Source organism: Propithecus coquereli, unplaced genomic scaffold (genome assembly GCF_000956105.1).
Source record: "Propithecus coquereli isolate 6110/MARCELLA unplaced genomic scaffold, Pcoq_1.0 Scaffold285, whole genome shotgun sequence".
NCBI classification, from domain to species: Eukaryota; Metazoa; Chordata; class Mammalia; order Primates; family Indriidae; genus Propithecus; species Propithecus coquereli.
This window is the reverse complement of record NW_012148452.1, coordinates 1,981,727-2,003,801: the sequence shown is the minus strand read 5'-3', so window position 1 is coordinate 2,003,801 and position 22,075 is coordinate 1,981,727. Positions and strand designations below refer to the sequence as shown.

General features: G+C 45.7%; 1 protein-coding gene across 2 annotated transcripts in view; it reads left to right on the top strand.

Annotated features, from left to right (window-relative positions):
* YPEL2 (yippee-like 2 (Drosophila)) overlaps positions 1-22,075 on the top strand; it is a 70,297-nt gene that overhangs the window by 850 nt on the left and 47,372 nt on the right. The window contains exons 1-2 of one of the 2 annotated variants that reach the window (XM_012648429.1): positions 3,906-3,960; positions 16,616-16,929. In XM_012648429.1, the coding sequence (XP_012503883.1) occupies positions 16,813-16,929 (117 nt within the window). In that variant the 5' untranslated portion in view covers positions 3,906-3,960; positions 16,616-16,812. Of the gene's footprint in view, positions 1-3,905; positions 3,961-16,615; positions 16,930-22,075 lie in introns of those variants that run through there. The other variant, XM_012648428.1, reaches the window with a different exon arrangement.

Below are 22,075 nucleotides of genomic sequence, written 5' to 3'. Positions count from 1 at the left end.
GGGGCCTCTCCAGCGAGAACCTCCCAGGAGCTGGCGCTGAGGAGCAGCCCCAACCTCTCGCTGCTTCTAGTTCACCTTCCTTGGCCGCTGACCTCCTGGATCTTTCCCCGACTGGTGGGCTCTTCTCCCGTCGTGGGGGCGGGGGACACCTGCTCTTTTGGACCTCTTTTCCGGGGGACTGCCACCTCTGACTTCGCTCTTAGCTGCAAGAGTTTAAAAAGCCAAGTGAGTGAGTGTCCTCCGTTTTTCTCTGCTTGGTGCGTATCTGACACCCTTACCCCCAACCCTCCTGCCCTGTGAATGGCACGTGGAACTGCTCCTGAGCTTTGCTGGGGTTTTTGCTTTCTGACCTGCTTGTTGATTTGCTCGCTTGCAACTTGGGAGGGTTTTTTGAGTGAGTCCTTTGCCTTTGGTGAGTCTAAAGCTAACAAGACAGCTAGTTGCTCATCTCTTTCTCCCTGCCCCTCCTTCCTTGTTCCTTTCTTCCAACAAGGTGCACAAGATGGGGCTCTCTGTTCCAGAGCATTGTGCAAGAAGGGTAGCTGTCAGCTTCCCTGCACCCCATTTACTCACAGCATTAGAGGTGCAGGGCATCTAGGGGGTTGAGAAGTTAAGTAAATCACCTCACTGGCTCTGGGGTGGGACTTGATCTCACACCTTGGATGCTCTCCAGTGTTCTTCTGGTTCTGGGGGTCACAGGACCTGTGATCAGCGAGATTGGATTCACCCTTCCCTGGCTTTCCTTTTACCTAGACACTGTCACAGGAACTCAGGGACTAATCTGAGTTCTGTCCATTCATCGCTCACTTTCTTAGCCCTTAATGCTGAGGCTGAGTCTTGCCTCTGTTGAGGAACATTTTCATTCTCCTGAACTGTGATAAGAGTGGTTACAAGTTCTCACAGGCCCAGCCGGAGGTTAGCTGTGCAAACTTCCTTTGGTCCTATCCCTTGTTCCCAGCTCCATGACAGGGTCTCAGGAGTGGAGTGGGGGCCTGTGGGCTCAACCCCTTCCTCAGCTGGGCTTTGACTTATCAATTTAGGATTTGATGACAGCATGTCTTGGATCTGTCTTGAGATTTCTGTGCTTGAACTAAAATCAAGCTTGGAGTAAGGGGTGGAAAATGGAAAATAAACACCATGCACAAGAATATTGTTTTCCTTCTCTCTGGAAGCATGGTTTTCAAACTTTGAGTGGGATCCACAGTTAAGGAATACATTTTATAGCACTGTACATCAGTCTACAACTGAAATAAGTTCCAGAAAACAATAATTACCCTCACTACCTGCAGTATGCTCTGTTAAAATATATATATATGTATTTTTTATATTTCATTAAAAACAAATCAACTGTTGATCATGACCCATTAATTTGATTTCCTGGCCAAGCAGGTCATGACCCTCAGTTTAAGAAACATTGCTTAGGGCAGAGGTCCTCAGACTTAAATATGCATAGAGATAATATTTATATTCAGGCACAGGAATCTGCATCTGTAATAAGTGGCCCATGAGATTGTGATGCAGGTGGTTGATAAGAAACCCTGATCTGGTGGCAATTGGGGGCAGTGAACAATGAAAGGCATTAACTTGGATATGGAGTGCAAGGTATGGTATGTGATCCATACTCTGCAATCCCAAGATCACTCAGCTGCCAGTCACACTAGCTTAGGCTTTGAAAAGTCTAAGGGCGCAGTGTTTGTTTTCAAATGCTGTGAAGCAGTTGGCCTTAAGAGACTGGTACCCCTCCCTTTCTACCCTATCCCATCCCCTTTGAGGGCTGCTGTTCTCTGTTCTGGATGTTTCTAGGTATGTGGGGGTGGGGACCTGAGTAGTGCTGATGAGTTGCTGTACTGTTTAGATTATGTGAATTTTCATTGTCTTGATGATTTTAAATGGTTTTGAAGCAGCTACATAATCATTGAGCCTGGGGGATTAACAATTGGCCAGCAGAAGAAAAGGTTGATTTCGTTTAGTATCTGGGTATTCCAGACTGTGTGGCCTGGAGGAAAGGCAAGCTGACGACTTTCTTTTTACTTGGGGTGTGGGGAGTCAGGGCTTGTTTATCATCAGGTGTTAATAACAGACAAAAGTTCCCATATCTCTTTGCCTACCCCAGTCCTGGTTCTTTGCCATGGTGACCTCCCAGCTCCTATGTGCAGGTGGGTCTTGTTGTGCATTCAGTTTCTGATGCTGCTACCTCTGCCTTCAAGCACAAACACACACAAAGCTGATGCAGCCGCTAGATTTTCCCCCCCCTTTGTTATTGTGTCCAAACATGTTGGTAAAAGAAATTTCTTTGAATTAAAGCTGCAGTTTAGCTTCAGAAAGGACTCTAAATTACCCACATTAAAATTCAGCTGTGGTCCTTCTTGCAAAAGTGTGCCTTATATGAGAAAATAAACTGTGGGATTGTTTGAATTAACTGTAATAGCGTTCACTTTGGCCAAGCAGCTCACATTTAGAATGTATGGTTTTGGGCATATGGGAAAAAGAAAGCAATAGAAGGATGGCAAGGAATAGGATATCCTAGGATAGGAAGAGCAGAGGGAAAAGATGTTCAGGTGAGATTCAAATGGAGGGTCAGATCAGTTGCCTTTGTAAAGGATCTTGACATTTCCCTAGAGTCTGTCAGGCAAACCACTAGGTGTTCTGACAATTGCATCCCCCTTAGCATAAAGGGGTATAAAGCTTTGGAAATGCAAGAAACATCATTTTCAACCTTAGCTTGCAATGAGGGAAAGCTAGCCAGTGCCTGCAGGCTAAAGGTATTTTGTTAGAGTTCTTAGTTTTCAGTGAAGTTATCCTTAACCACAGGTGTTATATACTTAAGTCTTTAGAGGATTCCATCTGTTTTAAAAAAAGATTGCCCCTGCCTGATTCTTCCCTGAGAGCTTTGAATATGACATTGGAGGGCCTAAAAGTAAATCGGAATATGCTACTGCCTTATTTACAATTTACCAAAGACTTCCCATTCATTGCTCTTCAGATAGAATCCAGCTCCTTTCCTTGTAGGCATTACATGGCCTGTCCCCCTCCCCCAACTTCTCCTATCTCATCTACCATGGTTCCCCACTCTGCTTCATTCTACTTCAGCTGCACTGGCCTTCCTGAGGTTTCTAAAATATGCAATGCTTATTTTTGTCACAGGGCTTTTCTATTGGTAGTGCCTCTTTCCAAATTTTTGCATGCCTGACTCTTTATCTCACTTGGGTCTCCCTGACCAGTTATCTGGAACAGTTCCTCCCCTTCTGCACTTCAGCCTCTCTTAATTCCCTTAACTTTATTTTTTTTCAAAGTACTTTAATACCATCTGTAAATATATTATCTACTTGTTTGCTAAAGTGGAAGCTGAGAGCTTTTCTGTTTTGCTCACTGCTGACAGTACTTGGTATGGAGTCTGGATAAATATCTGTTGGTTGAATGCATGAATGAACTAAGAGCTAAGGTTTAGACTCTAAACTTTACAGTCTCTAGGGTAGAAAAGAATATTTTTAAGAGAAGAGGAAAAGAGAATTTTTCTTTCTTTTCCTGAGATAATATAGTATTCCCTTGGGATTACTTTCATTTGCAATTTCTGCTTTTCACAATTTGTTCATTCCTTTATTCCCTTTAAAGATTGGCAAAGTTTCCCAAAGCTCCATTGTTGTTTTCTTATTAACAAACAACTCTTATCTCCCCCAGTAACCTTATTCTAGGCCTCACTGTTTACTCCTGACAAACATTAGCATTTCTATCAGTAATCACATTTCATTAATACCAGGAGGGCACTGTAAGTGGGGCTAAGAACCCGGGCCAGAAAGACCTGGATAATTAGCTCTGTGACTTTGGCTATCTATTAAAATTCTCTAAATCTTTGTTCCTTATTTGTAAAATGGTACTAATAATAGTTCCTATCACACAGGATTGATGGGAGGATTAAATGAGAGAATGCAAGGGAAACCAGGCACAGATCCTTAAATTAGAGTGAGTACATGAAGACCAGAAATGCCACTTACGCCTACCAGAACTGCAGTGGAATTTAGAGATCATCTAATCGAACTGACTGCTGCCCAGCTCTTAACAAATACCCACTTGGAAGAAGTAGTATTTACAGAATTTTTTGGAAGGACATGTCGTCTACCTGTTGCTCTAGCCATTCTTGGTTTTATACTTGATTAAGCTGAGCCAACTGAAAGCTGCCATGCTTAGGCCATATTTATCTCAGGCTCTCCGGAATTGTCTTTACTGAGATGAACTTTGGTGTCTGCCCTTTGCTTTCATGGAAGGACACCGTTGGAAATAGCTTTATATAATTTGTTACTACAGTTCTTATAATGGTTTGTATTATTGAAGACTTTAGCTACAATCTCACTTAATGTCCCCTTTAAGAAGTGCATGGGAGAAATTTCTTTCAGGACTTAGTGCCAGGAAAAGCTTTGCCTTTCCAGGGGAACTGGTATGCTTTTTCTTTTGTGGACAATTGGAAATTTATAACCGATCATATTTCTCTTTTTGCTTTGGCTACCAGGAAGTATAGAGCCAAATGTGCAGCTTGATTTTACTGACTGTGTAGGGCCCTACATCCTAATTTTTTTTTTTTTTTTTTTGAGACCGAGTCTCACTCTTTTCCCTGGGCTAGAGTGCTGTGGCGTCAGCCTAGCTCACAGCAACCTCAAACTCCTGGGCTCAAGCAATCCTCCTGCCTCAGCCTCCCGAGTAGCTGGGACTACAGGCATGTGCCACCATGCCCACCTAATTTTTTCTATATATTTTTAGTTGTCCAATTAATTTCTTTCTATTTTTAGTAGAGATGGGGTCTCGCTCTTGCTCAGGCTGGTTTCGAACTCCTGAGCTCAAACAATCCACCCGCCTCGGCCTCCCAGAGTGCTAGGATCATCCTAATATTTTTCAGTGTAACCCTTGTGGTTTTTATTTTCTTTAATTTCCAGATAATAATTTATAACTTTAGATATATGCTGGATTGGGTATTAAATCCATTTAGATGTTAACATTTTAGAGATAGAAACATTGTGGCTCAAACAGGCAAAAAGGACTTAAGACATAGCACTAATTAGGGCAAAGCACAGACTAGAAACCACACCTTTCTCAGGCCAAGGGCTCTTTCTACTGTTACACATTCTGGAAGAATACCAGCTCCTAACCTAAACCCTAAATAGCCCATCGTGTCTCAATACTAGGCGAAGTGTGCATTCTCTCTGTAATTTGGCAAAGGAACATTCTGCCAGTGAGGTGCAACGCCCCCACCTGTGTTCCTGTTACTTGGATGGGTCAGCAACACTTGTGGTCTCCTGAGCTACAGGGCTGACAGCCCTCCCCTATGTGTTGAGAATGTGGTATGTCCAGACTAAGTGGCTTTGATCTGAAACTAGATTGCTGGCTCAGATTGTGGGCCTCTAGCAGGGCCTCCTGCTAGAGCAACAGGTAGACGACATGTCACCTCCAGTATCTGGAGTTCTCTTCCCTATTTCTCACTGGGAAAGGAAGGCTTGACATTCAGATGGCAGATGGGTGCCACTGAGGTGCAAACAGGATCTTCTGGGTGTGAAGTGGCTCTGTTTTGTTTTATCTGATAATAAGTTTGAGGAAATACTGACCTTCCCAATGATTTGTTTTGTTCTGTTTTCTCAAGGAGTTCTGTTTGGAAATACCTGGGGCTAGGGAGTGGAGGCATGGAGTACATCCTGCCAGTCAAGAATATTTTGGTTCCTATTTTGAGCTAGAGAAGAGGAACCTCTGGCCTAGGGCTGAAATTTAACCTTGGTTTTGTTGTATTATCATTCAACAGATGATCAGGCTTCTGAGAGGTAGAGATGAGTTAAGATATGGACCCTGACCCTAAGAGCATATACTCCAATCAGAATGATAATGACATATGTGTAAATAACAGAGTTTAGAATCATCACAGAAATACAGAAAGAAGGGTGGCCTTTTTGGAGGTGGATCTGTGAGTGAAGAGGATTTAAACCTGCACTGACACTCCAGGGGGAACTGTGTGCAAAGTCAAAGAGGCATGAACATAAAAGAGGTAGGGTATTGGAAATGTTCAGTAGGCATTCAGTGTGAAAGAGAGGATAGAGAGAACACTGTGATACTGCTTGGCTACCATTGCTGCAGTTAGAGCACCACCTCTGTGGAGGTGGATTGTGACTTCTGTTCTCAGTAGAACTCACGGATGAAGGGCTGTGAACATGGGCTAACTGACATGGGTAATAGGTGTCCTCAAAAGGGAGATTGTCTCTAGTGATCCTCAAACCTGGCAGCCTTAAGAATTTCTTGGCCCCACCAAAGGCCTACACAGTCAGAATTTTCAGGATGGGGAATCAGTAATAAAAACAAGCAAATAGTAACAGTGTTCCCCCAAAATATTTCCTAGTTTTCTAAAGCAGCCAACCCAAGCATGTATGAGATCTGGAAACCACTGGGGTAGTTGGTTGATCTCTGGCAGAAACTACTAAGCATCCTTGGCCTTTGGCCTCCTTTTTCTTGCTCTATTTTTGCCTAATCTGTTGTCCCATCTTCTGGTTCAGGTTATTCCCTTCCCTCATTTGTTTTTTCCCATTTCTGCAGTTTAATGTTTAAGTGTTCAGCTGCAAGTCTGATGGTGTTTTAAGAAAACTTGACATCTTTGTTTTGCATTATAATTAATTGACTTAGACTCTCCCATTCTGCTTGAGGCTCTGGAACCAAGAATGCATTTCCTCAGACCCCTTGACAGCTTGTCTAGGTTGGAAGGATCCACCTGAGGGGTGCGGTGGGGATTTGAATTCTGGTTCTGATCCTTTCTAGTTGTATGACCTTGGGCAGCTTGTTTAACTTGAGCTTGTTCCTTATCTGGAAAACAATCATAATAATGCCTGCCTCCCTGGGTTGTTGTGAGGGTGAACTGAGATAAAGTCTATCAAGTGCTTGGGCCCCCATGTGCCCAGAACTGGGAATTAATACATTGTAGAATCCTGGAGGCTGATTGGCAGTTGCTCCAGGGCCTTCTCCCTAGCTCCCCTCACTTCCTACCTTCCTTCAACTAAGGCTTACTAAGCTTTCTGAGCTCTTGCCAGGCTTTGGGCTAGGTATGAGGGATGATTAACCAGACATGGTCTCTGGCCAGGAATGGCTCACAATCTAGTGGGAAGACTGACCCATGAGCAACTAGCTATGTGGAGGTTTTAAAAATTATATGAAAAACCTGCGCCGGCCATGCACATGTCTCTCCTTCATGTACCAAGGCCTAAAAGGAAATGAGGCTTTGATTCTTAGTGAAATCTATCTGCCATTCCCATATGGCAAAGAAACCGAGAAATTTGCTCTAGAATCAGTCTCTCTCCCCCACTTGTCCCCTTTCCTCTCCCTCAGTAAAGGGTGCCACTCGATGACAGTTTAATCATTCCTAGAACAGAATACATTCATCTTTGGGCTGGTGATAGCTGGGTCTTTAGACATACAGGCATCCTTTTGAAAGTGCATCTTCCCTTTTTTTTCGCTCTTGAGTTTTAAAAAGTTCAATTTCCAAATTCCGATTGTGGAAAGGCAGAGAGCCCAGCCACAGATGTCAGTCTAGAATTTTGGATTTATTTGAATTGGGAGATTAAAGTCAGAAAGCCAAAGGCATGCTGACAGCTGAACAACAGAACTGTATTGGCAGATTCAGGATGGATGGTTTGTAGCTAATTGGGGCCCCAGCTGTGCCCGGGGGACCAGCAGTTAAAGAGAAATCAAGGTCACACAGTGCCTGTAGTCCACAACACATTCATTTACTCAGCACATATTTGGGTGTGGGAAACACAGATGACAATCAAAAAATCACCTCAATAAAAGTAAAAATACAGCTGTGGATAGTGCTATGTGTATGGAATAGAGGACCTGACTTAGTGGGAGTTGGAGGAGGCTGAGGGATGGGGGGTGTTCCCTGGTGAAGTAGCTTTTGAAGATAGCCCATACCTCTTACCCTTTTTTCCAAAACATTGTTTTCTTCATAGATCTCTAAATGGCTATTTTCATTATAGTTCAAGTAGTGCCCTGTCTGGGGGCAGAGGGATGGACCAGATCCCTCTCTGGGTCACAGATCATGGGAAAAATGTATTTGTTTTGTTTTAACCAGGATTATCATCTCAGAGCGTGATTAAATACAAAAGCAAGGACTGCTGTTGAAGGGCGGCAGTCTCTGAGAGCTGGGCGAAAGGGCAGATTTGGTCCTCTTGTGTGTGTAGTGAGGCCGGGTTGGGGGATTCCTTTCCTTCTTGGCCAGAACCAAGTCTGACACTTCGTTGTTCTCTGACTCAGTGTTGTCTAGCACAGCAGCTCAGACTGCTCTGGGGGTTTTGTGGGGACCACCCTGGGAGAAGACTCCTAGGTTGGAAGTCTGAGGGTAGGAGTCTAGGAGTCACTGCCAGCCTGGGGAGGGTTGTTTGAGAAGCCACCCTAGGGGGCACACACAGACTGTGAGGGGCCTTGGAGCGGGGTGTGGGCAGAATGAGAAATGTTTCTGCTATCAAGCAGCAGCCTGGTAAAACCGTTAGAGGTTCATGTGGCATGGCTCGTCTGAGCCATGGTTCGATGGTGCTGCAGAGTTTCAGGCTCCATCTGCCAGCCGGAGTGAGTTGGCGTCATAGAGTTTACTGGCTTTTTAACTTTGTGGAGCATTAATGGTGTGTGAATCCCGTGTAATACCCAGATTGGATATTTTAAATGTGCTGGATAGTGGCAGAGTAAGTAAGGAGATTTTTTAAAATGCCAGCTTTGCATGGCAGCGTGGTTTCACTGAGGGTCACTTATTTTACTCAGTTAACCTTTATCAAGAATCTCCCGTGTACCTCTGCACTGTGAATCCTGGGGAAGCCACTGGGTGGGGGCAAGGTGTTGGTAATACTGGACCATGGACTACAGTCCTGTGGGGACACAGATACATGAAAAGTGTGATGAAATGCCATTCCAGAGAAAAATTAATTTTTGTGTGTGTGCTGGGAGAAAGGGCTACCATCTCTGCTTAGGGTCTTGCTTGAGCTGAGTATTAAAGGATGAGCAGGCATTTACTAGGCAGACAAGGTAGGTTAAGCAGGCATTGCAGGTAGCTGAAACAACTTGAGAAGAGGCAGAGGGTAGTGACTGAGCTTAATCTGTTGGGAACAGGTTTTGAGTGGGGTGGGGAGGTGATGAGACTATAAGGAGAATTGGGCCCAGGCTCTTGGTGCCACCTGAGGGGTTGGACTGTGCCCTAAAGGCTGCTAGGAAACCACTGGAGGTTTTGAAACATGAGAGAGATGTGATCAGATTGTGTTTTATAAATAGAATTCTAGAATGGGCTAGAGAGGTGAGAGCTGAGTCAGGGAGACCAGTTAGGAAGCTGTCACCATAGTCCAGGATGGGAGACGATGGGCCTCTCATGGTTCTGCTGCTGGTGACTGTGGGTTGGCAATGGGAGGGTGGATTTAAGAAGCAGAACCAACTGTCTAGGGGACAAATGAAGGGAAAGAGAGAGTAAAGAGTGTTTTCTGCTTGAGCGACTGGGAATTCAAGAAGGAACAGAATTGGGGTGAAGGTATGGGAGCCGGGGGGATAGAAAAGGTGGCTTTGGACGTGTTTAGTTTGAAGTGCCTTCCTAGAAGCTAGCTAGAGGTGACCTTTAGAAAGGCGGTAATGGTTTCAGGAATGGAAGGCACAGGTTTAGAAGGCTTGAGAGGATGTAGAAGTGCCCAAGGAGCAGGCAATTAGGCACGTAGTGGAAGCGCCTCTAAGAAGGAGAACAGTCAGGGAGATTGAGGCTCAGTCAGAGGAGGAGGGAGAAGAACCTGGAGAACCATTAAGGAGAATTTCAGGAGAAAGCAGCTGAATGTGGCCCCAACGCCAAATAATGTTAGCATTCAAAGGTCTCAATGTTTGGACTTGGCATGTTGGAGACTGCCCATATTTTTGTTATTCAGAATCCTGGTTGTGATAAGTGATATTCATGAAGCCTTGCCAGAAGGCTCTGTAGCTCTTCTGTTCCTCTAGCGAGTCCATCTTTTATCGCTGGTTCCAGCCAGACCATCAGAAATGCATGTTCTTGGGCTGCCCTGATTTGACCCCCTGTAGAACTGTTTTTTCTCAGTCGCACTTTGGTGTTTGTTAAGCTGTCTGTCTTCATGGAGGGACGCCCTTAGGAAAGAATCTTGCAGATGGTTAGTTACATGGTAGAGACTCTTGGGATATGCTGGGAATCTTGTCCACTGAATTGCTCAGTGTCGCCTCTGTGACCTCCCGCAGGAAAAATTTCTCTCAGAAAATCTGTCCCGAACAACCTGCCTCTTCTGTATGCACATGTTCTAACAGATGCAAGCCTCACGTGGAGGCCTCCCCAGGTACAGTGCTGAACTAAGGGCCACGTGGTAAAACAGTGCTCTGCTAACAGACGTTGCAAAAGCATTGTCCAGTAGCCCTCTCTGAATGGACATGTGAGGCTGGCATGTTCTGTGACCTCACTGACGTTGATGTCTTAACAGAATGAAGGTTGGTGGATGGACACTTTGCCCTGGGGCAGGATTCATCTGGCAGAGACATCATTATTACATGGAACCAGAACTTTAAGAGCTGGAGGAATTCTAGAGATCATGTAGGACTATCATCTGATAGGTAACCCCCCTGAAATCAAGACTAGACCCTATATCCTGGCTTGAGATGAATGGTTGGTTTTGTTTATGAAGGAGAATGGCTTATTGAATATCCAAGCTGGTTTTTATTATCAGCTAGATGGATTCGATGTACCGCCTGGGCCCAGTGCTCTAAAAGAGGTATCTATAAAATGATGACATTGATTTTCCTGCATGTCCTGCACATCAGCTCGGTGGCAGTTTTAATAGGATTTTCAAAGAAGTTTTCAGCAGTGGCCCCATCCTGAGATTAGTAGAGTCAGTGCAGACCACAGAGGCAACTTTTCCAATATAGTAAGTGATGGCATGGTCTGTTGTTAGGAATGACAGCAATAATATCAGGTCCCCAGCTAAGCCACAAAAGCCTACTTAAACCACAGTGTACCTTTAAGTGGATTAGTTTAGGCCCTAACCTCCTAACCACTGTGAGTCAACCCGGGGGACAGGAACACTGTTCCTTTTGGTCTTGCGACTAGTAACAATTGCTGCGCTTTTCTTCCTTTGCTAGTAAGAATGATTGTAGCTAATCAAGGTTATCGAGTATTAACCATGTGCCAGGTGCTATGTTGAACGCCTCACTTGCATTATCTCCTTTGACTCTTTTGTCTCCTCCAGAAGGTAGGCACTATTGTTATCTGCTCTGAGGCAATTTGCCCAGTGATAACGTAGCTAGTGAGAAGAACCAAGACTGAATCCAAGTCCATCTGCCTGTGGGTCCTGCATGCTGGACCCGACTGCTGCCAACTTCTCTCCTTAGGCAGGCCAGAGAACCTGGGGCTTGGGGCTCCCTGCTGTGAGTTCAGGATGCTGGTGAAATTAGGGTGGGGAAGGAAGACAGTTGTCCTGGGATAAAGGTCTTCCGTAGCCAGGCTCTCTTTTTTTCTGTCTCCCACTCCCAGAAATGGCTTGTGTGCTCCCTTTCCACTGCCGTCACCATCACTGCCTCCAGTCGGGGCTTCTCTCGCTCCTCAGGGATGCCAGGACCAAATGCGGCTACTCTTTCATGCTCCTACCCTCCTGTCCTTAAAGCTAGCACAAAGTCCTTTTTAGGCTTTCTAAGAGGTGGGAGATTTTTCTTTAAAACCTAGACCCAGCGGTGTAAAGAATCATCGTGGATGCCAGTGTCAGGCCTTTGATTAACACCCAGGATTTAAAAAGTCATCTGTAGTCCAGAAGAACTGTGGTTTTCCTGGGCATCTCAGCACAGGAGCTGAGTGCAAGTTGTAAGGGGAGAATTGGGTTAGATGGGGCTTGTGAACCTACAGTAACCTTAATCCTTCCTTATTCCTTGGAGAGGGAAGGGAAGGGCCTCCCATGTGTGTTACCTGTGCGGGGAGGTGGGCTGGTCCAGTCAGCCACCCAAGGGGCAGCAGAGGGAGTTCAGTTCCACGGTGATACTTAGCCTCTGCTGTGTTCCCTGTGCTGCTGGGTTCATGGGGTACAAAAATGACTAAAACATGGTCCTGCTCTTGGAGCTTACCTCTAGTAGAGGATACAGAGGCAGAAAAGGATAATTTCAATTTTAATAGGGTTAAGATAGAGGTGAACACAGAGGGGCCACTAAGCCCATTGTTGAGGTAACATCTGAACTGAGTCTCCATGGACAAGTAAGGGCCTGGTGAGGAGAGGTGGGAAGCTTGTGTCGGAGTCAGGGGAATGGCCTCAGCAAAACCATGGAAGTGTGAAGTGCAAGTGTGGTGTTTTAGGGGGAACTGCAAAGAGTTTGGTCCGGGTTGCCAAATCCTAAGCACCTAAGAGAGTTCCTGACACGTGGTAGACTCTTAAATGTCAGTGCAATTAATCCAGTATTAGGTAGAGTATTAGGTGTAAGGTAGAGAATTAGGTGAGTCTGAAGCCATTCTTGGTGTCAGCGGTAATACACACCTGGAATTATATGGTTACTACATGCCAGGCACATATGGAGGACTTTGTGTCTATTAACTTAATTAATCCTCACAGGAGCCTTATGAGATAGATACTATTATTACCCCTATTTTTGATGAGAAAAGTGATGTCTGGAGGGGTTAAGTAATTGTCCAAGGTCACACGGCTAGTAAATGATGGAGCTGTGAAAAGAATTCTAGGTTTGGAGAGATGTTGTCCCAGAACTACCATCTCACAGGGCTGCTCAAAGACAGGTTAAAGGGTCCTAATGGGAGACAGGGATGGGCCACCCATTCCAATAGAAGGAATCTAGTTACACAGGTATCTGGTTCAACTTGGATAGAAAAGAGAAGGAATAAGATGTTCTCAGAGGACCCCAGACTCCATGTCAGTCTGAACTCCCAGGCCTCCTTTTTCTTTCTTTCTTTCTTTTTTTAAGCAGCAGCACCTTTTTTTTTTTTCTCACTTACCACAACAATTTTGGTGTGTATTGCGTGCCAGCTCCGTGTAAGCACTTAGATCATCTGATGTAATACCTAGAACCCTATGTAGGTTGGTATTATTAAGAGAGTGAGAAAGCTGAGGGTCAGAGTGGTTGAATCACTTGCTAGAAGTCACATAAGTGGAAAGGAGAACTGGTTTGTATGATTCCAGAGCCCGCTGCTTTCCTAGGCTTTACCTATTCCAAAGCATCCCTGAAACCAGCAAGACAGAGCACACCTTAGGGACAGACCTGACCTGTGTCTGGAGGAGTGACTTCCTGTAGTGAGTTCCACCTCCTCAGGTCAGTTTCTGGGGCTCTGTGTGTAGTGGCCCAGCCTTGCCTCCCCATCATTGCTCAAGTTCTTTTGTGACTCGACTAAATAATTCGAACCTCTTACCCTTCTATCCTGGTGACGCTCAGAAGGTTCTATTTGGAGTCCCAGCTGCAATTGTGACTCCTTGTGGAAAAGTCTTATCCGTCAGGTGGGCCAGCCGGGTTTGGCGTGCGTTCTCTGTGCATTTGGCTCTTGAGGTGGTGTATCGAAGATCTTTGTTTTTAATCACAATATTTCATGTTTTTTCTTTCCATGCTGTTCAGCATGAGCCAGTTGGGGGTAGTTGCAAATCTTCCTTTAATTTCCACTGTGATGGATTATTAGTTCACTCAAAATGGTGTTTAATTTGTACATGTGCCCTGAGGCTTTTAAATATCAAGCTCATTTGATAATTGTTAGAAATCAATTTGGACTCCAATATGTTCAACGAGCTGGACTCATGAAGCCCCGTGGACCCTGTGGACCCATTAACAGGGGCTAGAGTCCAGAAATTAAAATGGTGAGTTCTGCAGCCCCATACTCTTCATTTCTTCCTTTAAAAAAAAAAATCCATCTATTTATTTTCCTTCCCAAGAATCCACTCAAAGGAGAAACTTTTAAAATTTTCACTTAAAGGGAAGAAGACAGTACACATGATTATCTTTTGGTCCCTGGCTCCCAGCTCTCTCCTCTCACTCAGCCCCACAGGCCTCTCTTGATCCCTCTTTGTCTTGCTTTCTACTCACCCCTCATTCCCTCTAGTTTGTCTTATACCGGTTGAGCAGGATTCATATTTCAGCAAGCCACGTTTCCCCTTTCTCCTTCTCAGGGAAGGAATCACCTCTTTGGGATGCCTGTGAATTCATATTGAAGAGGGAGAGGAGCAGAGTCACTCTGGCGGCAAACTCCAATGCCTGTTGTCCGGGCTCTCCAGGCGGTCCTAGCACCAAACAGCCTGGGCTACAGCTTGTGTGGTGGATTTTACTCTCGTCTTTCTGAACTCTGAGCTGTGGCGAGGAATGAGTGTGTGTACACAAGTGTGCGTTTGTGTGTGACAAACTCACATTTAACACAGAGTATAAATGCCTATTCTGCAGAAGGTAGCTTTGAATAAGTTCTGGGATCCAGATTTGAAGCTGAGCATAAACCAGAAACCTCTGCCTGTGAAACTTTTTTTTGGGTTTCCTACAGAAAAGAAGTGAGAGAAGAAATAATTCTACTCTGGGGAAATGCATAATTTAGAAGCTGTCTGCATGTATAAGAAAACAGACTGTAGCTGCTCTATAAACTCAGACTGGCAGCCAGGGTCATTGTTTCCCTTTCTTCCCGCAGTGTTTGTATAAGACAGATGGGTCCAATGCTCCCCAGCGGGCAGGGCAGGCTGTGGACTTGAAGTGTTTGGCCTGGGAGAAGCCTACCGTTCACTTTCCTATTTCCTTACCCTGACTCACCACCGCTTCCTTTCCTGGAAATGCTGTCCTGGAAGAGGAGTATTGGAAAGGTTGAGAATATTTCAGGAAACTTCAAGTGGGGTACTTGGCTCTTTCTACCACCTGTGGTGCTTGGGCACCCAACAGCATTGGTCTACCATGGCTGCTTTGCCCATTCACCTTACCCGCTACCCAGAGTATACCCAGCGTGTGCCGGAGGGGCTCTGGACCCCGGGGTTTATGTATCTTCCTTCCCTATCTCCTTTTTTAGCCAGGCCTAACTCTGAGGCAAAGTTGAGGGAATTATTTCCCACTTCCGTATCCTTCAAGTATTTCTGTAATGTTCAGTATAACCTGATTTCATGGCTTTGAAAATAGAGGTGGGAGACTGAGCGGGGACTATATTATGCCCTGGCCCCTATAAGTCTGAGTCCCTTCAACAGTCAGATATCTCACATGTAGCTGGTCATCGTGCATGTGGAGCCTCCTTGGCCCAGGACTGCAGAAGGGACATGCTCTTACTGTGGGATAAGGGGTAGTGACTACTCTTGTCCTTCAGCCTAGTACCAGGCAGTGGTGCCGGCCACCCAGGAAGAGTCCCAGGAGTATGGTTGCCTTGGTGACTTCTGTGGTGAGAAGGATGTCAGGGAGGAGGACAGCTTCCTTTTGTAAGATTTGGTTCCAGTGAGGGTTAGAGGAAAAAGAGGACTATGATTTGCAGACTTTCTCTAAACATCCAGATGGATCCCAGACATAATCCAGCAAGGAAGATCTGATTTTGTTGTCTTCCTCCCCTGTCTCTCTAAGTAATTTTATGTTCAAAGCATGACGCAGGTGTTAATTAACACTCGCAGCTCTCCTGGGAGGTAGGCAAGTGGAAACACCACCCCCATTAGTGAAGCCCAGGAGTAGACAGGTGCCGAAACCTCAGGTGGGTGAGCCAGAGAAGCAGCATGAGTCTCAGACCTTGTGGCTCTGCCCTCAGACCTTTCCTTGGACTAACTGCTCACTTGGTTACCCTGGGGGCCACCCCACTTCCTCAGTGTCCTTGATTCCCAATAGAATAAAAGAGCTGAGGCTGTCGTGTGAGAGATGTCTGGTACTGTGGGATGAGTAATGGAAAGTCTGAGAGTTTGGGAGAAATTCTGGTAAAATTCACTGTTATTGTGAATTTTAGATGTCTGATTACACCATTGATTTCATTCACTTAAAAAAAAAAAACATGTACTGAGATTTTACTTCTGAGCCAGGTATTGGAAAGAGACTTACTTCTTCCAAAACAGCCAGCTAGCCATTAGGGGTCCTGCCGATGAGGAAGCTGATCCTTTGTATCCCATATTCAATCCTTAAGCAAAGGCTGGTGTGAGGTTTGCTGCTTCTGCAGGCGATAGCTTCGGGTGTTGGACTCTCCCGGCATCTGGAAATGAATGAGAAATCCATATGTGACTGTTGGATGTAGTGAGTATCTAGAGGCTGAACTTTTCTTTCTCCTTTTACAACTCACGTTGGTTGGCTCAGGAGGGTGAGGCCCTTAGGAGTCCTCTCCCTGGGGCTGTAGGTGGCACATCTTCAAGCCTGGCCTTATCTAGGGCTGCCTGGGAATGGCGATGATGCCAGCGTGCTGGGTGTCTGTGGAGGGAACGCTGGTTAGTGCTGAACATGCTGAGTTGATACTGAACCTCCCACTCTAGAAAAGCAGCAAGACTGGAGTTTCCAGTGGTTTCTTTCTCATTCATTGGGCATCTTGGGCATAGTACAAGAAACAGACAAGGGGATCATTTTATACTGTAAGTTTTGCCCTCTGTCTGGGTGGCAGTTGGACTTTCCTTGCTTTATAGGAGGCCCCACTCCATCGGCTAATGATACTCCCCTTATTTTGATGTTGCAGGCTGCTGAGAGCCAGCCCTAGACCTCTGCTTGAGGGTCCTTCCTCTGAAGACATCACCAGTGTGTGGAGCCTGCCCCACACCCACCCCCTGCCAAACCACGGCCTTTACCTGTGTCTTCCGGTGTTTCCCGTGCGACCCGTCCTGTGGGAGTGCCTCGTGGGCCGCCCCGGAGTTCACCCCACGCTCAGCGGCGCCAATGGTGAAGATGACAAGATCCAAGACTTTCCAGGCGTACCTGCCCTCCTGCCACCGGACCTATAGCTGCATTCACTGCAGAGCTCACTTGGCCAATCATGATGAACTAATTTCCAAGGTACACGTTTCCTGCAGGCCTTCCTTGCCTGCCCCCCCTGGGAGGGTGCTTACTGCTCCTAGGGTTGCAGAGATGTACAAGCCCTCCCCAGGAGACCAGGCTATCTGTACTCCTTTCTTACAGGGGAGGCTGACCCGCATGACTGTGTCACTCAACTGAGAAATAACTCGCAAGTTGGAGGGACAGGGTAGTAGTTTAATTTGTTAGATTGGAAATCAGACGTCATCCCTGTTGGAGGTTTTGGGGGCTAGCAGCTTGCAGGCCGGAGAAGGGATGGGCTGAGCAGTGACTGGAGCCTAATGCCCTGCTTGCTTGGTTTAGGTTGGCAGTCAAACGCTGTGAAACTGAATTCTAAGAAAGCGAACCTCTTATAAGAGGGGTTCCTTAGCTGAGATGAAATAGTCCCTGGGAAAGTTGTGAGACTGTGGAAGTACTAAAATGGGTGGTCTTTGGGGAGGACCAAAAATGGCGTGTTGGAGAGTTGACCCACTGGCCTGCGGGGGCCTCTAGGTCTTATACATGAGGTAATATGGTGTGAAATTTGCTCATAATGAGAAGAAAGAATGAAACCCTGATTTTCCTGAGGAGCTTTGGCAGCTGCTTCTTAAAGTTGGAGCTAGGTGGGTTACTAATAAATAAATAAACCCAGCATCCCTGTTGTGCAATCCAGGGACTGGATCCTTCAGGCAGCATTCTCAGGGGAGCTGCCTCCCTCCTGGCCCTAGATTCCCCGGGGAGGAGAAACAGGTTTTACTAGGCATCATGACAAAGACATCATGGGAGAGTTTTCCCTTAAAAAGTGTCTTTACCCAGAATCCAGTCTTCCTACCATTAATGTAAAAACAAACAAACCTTTATGCAGACCCAGATGAACTTATTTTCTTTAATCAATGTTCTGATCTATTTACAAGAGCTGCTGGGAAAGGTGGCGTTGCTTTCTTGCTTCTGGTTTGGTAACCCCAGCCAGAGAGGGGCGAAGGATCCAGCCCACGGTCATTGAACAGTCCTGTCCAGCTGGCTGGTTTGACGCAGGAAGTGGAGAAGGCTGCCCAGACAACCACGTCTGTGGTAGTGGGGGTTCTCAAATCAGGCCCAAGGACTGAACCCCTTGTTCTAGGCCTATTCCAGGGTATAGGGTTACCACAGAGCTAGACTCCTGGAGCCCTATCCTGTGACCAGACTTTCACTCTGCCCCACTTTTCTTTCTCTTCATTTTCTACTAATTACTCTCCTTTATGCTGTTTATGTTTCAGTCAACCTTTAGTTTTCTTCTCTTTCAACTAATCCGTCTTTTTTCAGACTCTCTTTGAATTTTGGGGAACCCCTTAAGTCTGGAAGTTTGGATGTGGGGAGGCTACGTCAGTGAGGGAAGAGAGGAGTCCATCCCCTGGGCATTGGAAGTGGCCTGCAAACTTGGAGGGGAATTGTGAATAGTCCTTTTTTGGGAAATCTCCAGAGAAAGTGTTTTCCTGTCTCTAGTGGGGAAGCCAAGGCATCATTTTAATATAAGGAAGACGTGCTATATATCATAAGACATTGAGGTACCAGTAAAGTGTATTTTAGCACCATCTATGGAGTAAAAGCTGCTACTTGACACTTTATAAATGTTATCTCACTTAACCCTCATAAGAAGTCTTTAAGCTAGGTGATGTTAGTCATATTTCATACAGATGGAGAAGTTGAAACTCGTAAAAGTCCAAGATCTCAAATCAGAGGCTCAAAGGAGAGGGAGTGATAACTTTGAGTAGGTGCTTAGGAAGGATTTCTGGACGAGGTGGTTATTTGAGCTGGGCCTTGTAAGACAGGCAGAAGCTGCATATATGGAAATGGTAATGGTCTTCAGAGTTTGTGTCTTATCTCTTTGGTCTGGTATACAGGGCCTTTGACAATCTGGCAGAGCCTAGCTTTTGAGTTAGGTCTCCTGCCAGTTCCTCACTTTGTTTCAGCCACAGGGCACTAAGCAGCGTTCCCTGAATATGCAGGCAGGAGTATTTCAGGCCTCTGTACCTCTACCATGAGTGCCCCTCCTTCTGCACCTCCTTCCTCTCTCCTGTGAGCCCTTCCACGTCCTTGGGCCATGGCCTGCCAACTTTGTGTCTCCCAGTCAGAACTTGACCCATGGCAAGAGCTCAAGAAATGACCAAATAGACAGATGGATGGAGCTTGAACCTTGAAGACAAGTAATGAGCAAAAAAAGACTTTGTTGGCTTCATGCCCTCCTTCCTGCCCCTTTTGGGGCAGAAAGACTCATTCACAAGTCCAGGCCAAAGTCAGCACAGGCTTCGGTTTCACTGGCTCCAGCCAGTGCACAGATGGGGTGCATTAGAGCTTGATGATTTAGAGAGTTGGGTGAAATGCCTGACTGTGGGGAAAGCGTGAGGGAGCTGTGGTTGGCATTGCACAAAGATTCCTTTATTTCACTCCGCAGCCACCCCCGGCGTTAAATAATCTATAGATTCTTATGCAGGTCTGCTTAATGGAAAGATCACTGCCCCAGCCCCCTCCTTGGAAAATAAGCCTTTCTTTTCATTTTTCCCCTGTCTTCTATTTAAGAAAGTTCAAGGAGAGAATGTCTCTCCTGTTCTTCCTTCTTGACTTAATCTCCTATGCAGTTTCAGAATCTGCCCAGTGGGAGTTAGGAGCTGGGAAGCAGATAACTGGAGCTGAAGCGGCAGTGTAATTAAATGATACTTTGTACTTGTACGTAGGGCCTTTGGTCTGAAAGCTTGACGTTTATTTGGTGCAAAAAAAGAGAGTGAGTCTGTTCATTATGGAGAAGTGATACAAAGGTCTGAGTATGTGGCCAGCAGAGAACTGAACCGGAACTTCAAACACCCTTCCTATCAGTGTGCTTATGCCTTCGTGGAAATGTATAGCTGTAAGTTTTTAAAAGCATTTAGAGTCTATATTGGCATGGTGGTGGAAAGAATCCTGCACTGGGCTTTCCACCTTCCCAGCTTGCTCTAGCTCCCTAAAGGCTTCGTTGCCTGCAATCAACTGTTTAACCTGAATCTTAGTTTCTTGCTCCTAAAATGGGTAAAATAGTATTTGCTGTGTTTATGGGTGTCTTAATCCACTAGGGCAGCCAAAACAAAATACCATAAACTGGATAGCCTGTACACAACAGAGATTTATTTCTCGCAGTTCTGGAGGCTGGGAATTCCAAGATCAAGGTGCTACCAGATTCAGTGTCTGATCAGGGCCTACTTTCTGGTTCATAGACAACTCCTTCTCATTATAACCTCACATGGCAGAAGGGAGGGATCTCTCTGGCCACTTTATAAGGACACTAATCCTATTCACAGGGGTTTTGCCCTCACGACCTAATCATCCTCCAAAGGTCCCACCTCCTTATGCCATCATCTTGGGTGAAGATTTCAGCATATGAATGGGGGTGGCACAGACATTCAGACCGTAGCAAATGGCTAGTAGCCAGCATAGTGTGTGCTTACTACATGCCTTCCCCGTAACAGCCCTATGTGGGAGGCATACCTTACTGGGGAGAGAGAGCAGGTTTCTCTCATTGGGTTCTTACAAGGCTCAGGTGAGATCATGAATGTGTGGGTGGTTTGCAAGTTAAAAAGCTCTATGCAAATATTATATAAAGTAGACTGTTTGTGTGTCCTGATCTTACTGTTCAAAAGGAAAAAAAGGCAAGGGGGGTGGGTTGGAGGGGATCGTTTCTGCCTGGTACCAAGCAGATTTAGTTTAGCCAAGATCGCTTTGCTTTGGAACATGGAGCACAGGAGTTGGATTTGAGGCAAGGGCAATAGAAAGCTGAGTTGGTCTGTAGAAGGTAACACAGCATTGATCTGTAGGATTGGGGAGGGGGGACTCTTTGAATTGATGACAGAACTATCTAGGGAATGTGCTGAGGCATCCTACAATTTCTTTCTTAGGGGGTGTTGTGGTCTAAATGCTGGCGTGTTTACACCCAGAGGTATTTTGAGTTGGCACGAGGAATTGCTCACATTGTTGTTTCTTGCTTAATGGTGCAAGCCCTAGTATAAAAATATGCTTTGGTTATAAAATAATAATAGCTTCAATTGGAAAAGTTAGTTGCCCTAAGTGAGAATAATCTAAGCACTCATTTCAGTGGACACGATCTATTATGGAAACCTGAATCTTCACATGGCTTTTGTATGAAAAATTTCTGTCTGTGGTCCTTGCCTTGCCTCCCTCGTGCCAGCCCCTCAATGGCATTGTGTTGTAGGCCATTTAGGAAAGGTGTACTGGATTAATCTGTCACTCACCCACTTTGGGGACTTGTGACTTCATTCCATGGCACAGGCTGCCCTAGTGCTCTGGGTTGGTGGAGGAAAGGTGTTACAGGAGGCTATAGAGTGGGTGCCTAGTGTAGATGGAAAGAAGAAATCTTTTCTTACCCTCAGACTATTTAAGTTATTGTCATGTTAGGTCTTTAGGTCAGATTATCTTCTGGTGACAAATACAGGATTCTCAGAATTGCAGATCATCTGATCCAAGCCCCTCTTGATGAGGAGACAGGCCACAGGTAACTCGGTGACCAGCCTGAGGTCACAGCCTCAGAGACAGGGATCTCTACCTCATACCACTCAACTGTGTTCTGTGTGAGGAGCCCTGGCCTGACTTTTCTCAAGTACCAAGCAGTCCTTCTGAAGTTGGGGATATTTAGGAGGCAGGTTGTTTTTGTTCCCTGTGGGGTTCCATTGGGCTTACAGTGGTAACACTTTTGTTTTCCCTTCCTACCTAGAAATTAGATGCAGCATCGCTTTGAGAGGCAGGGAGTAAGATGGTCTAAAGCTTTGTGTTGATCTAGTGGCTGCCAAGAGGCTGGCTCTGCCCTCAGTTTCCCACCTCTGGCTCTGAGCCCTGGTCTTCTACACCAGTGAGTCTCAAAAAGACTTTTATGCCCAATGCAGTGGCTTAGAGGTAGTGCACACGGAGGGGATGCTGGTATAGAAGTGCAAGGATCTGTCCCATCCTGCGCTGTGCCTGTCAGCATAGGGATTTATTTCTCTGAATTCCCACTGCCCACCAGTTTGTGTTTTTAATGTACAGTAAAACTACTCTCTGAAATACTAATGCAATTATTTATGTCCTGAGAACTTCATGTAAATAATAAATACAGGAACAGAATTTCTAAAAATCCCCTCATTTCTTTTTC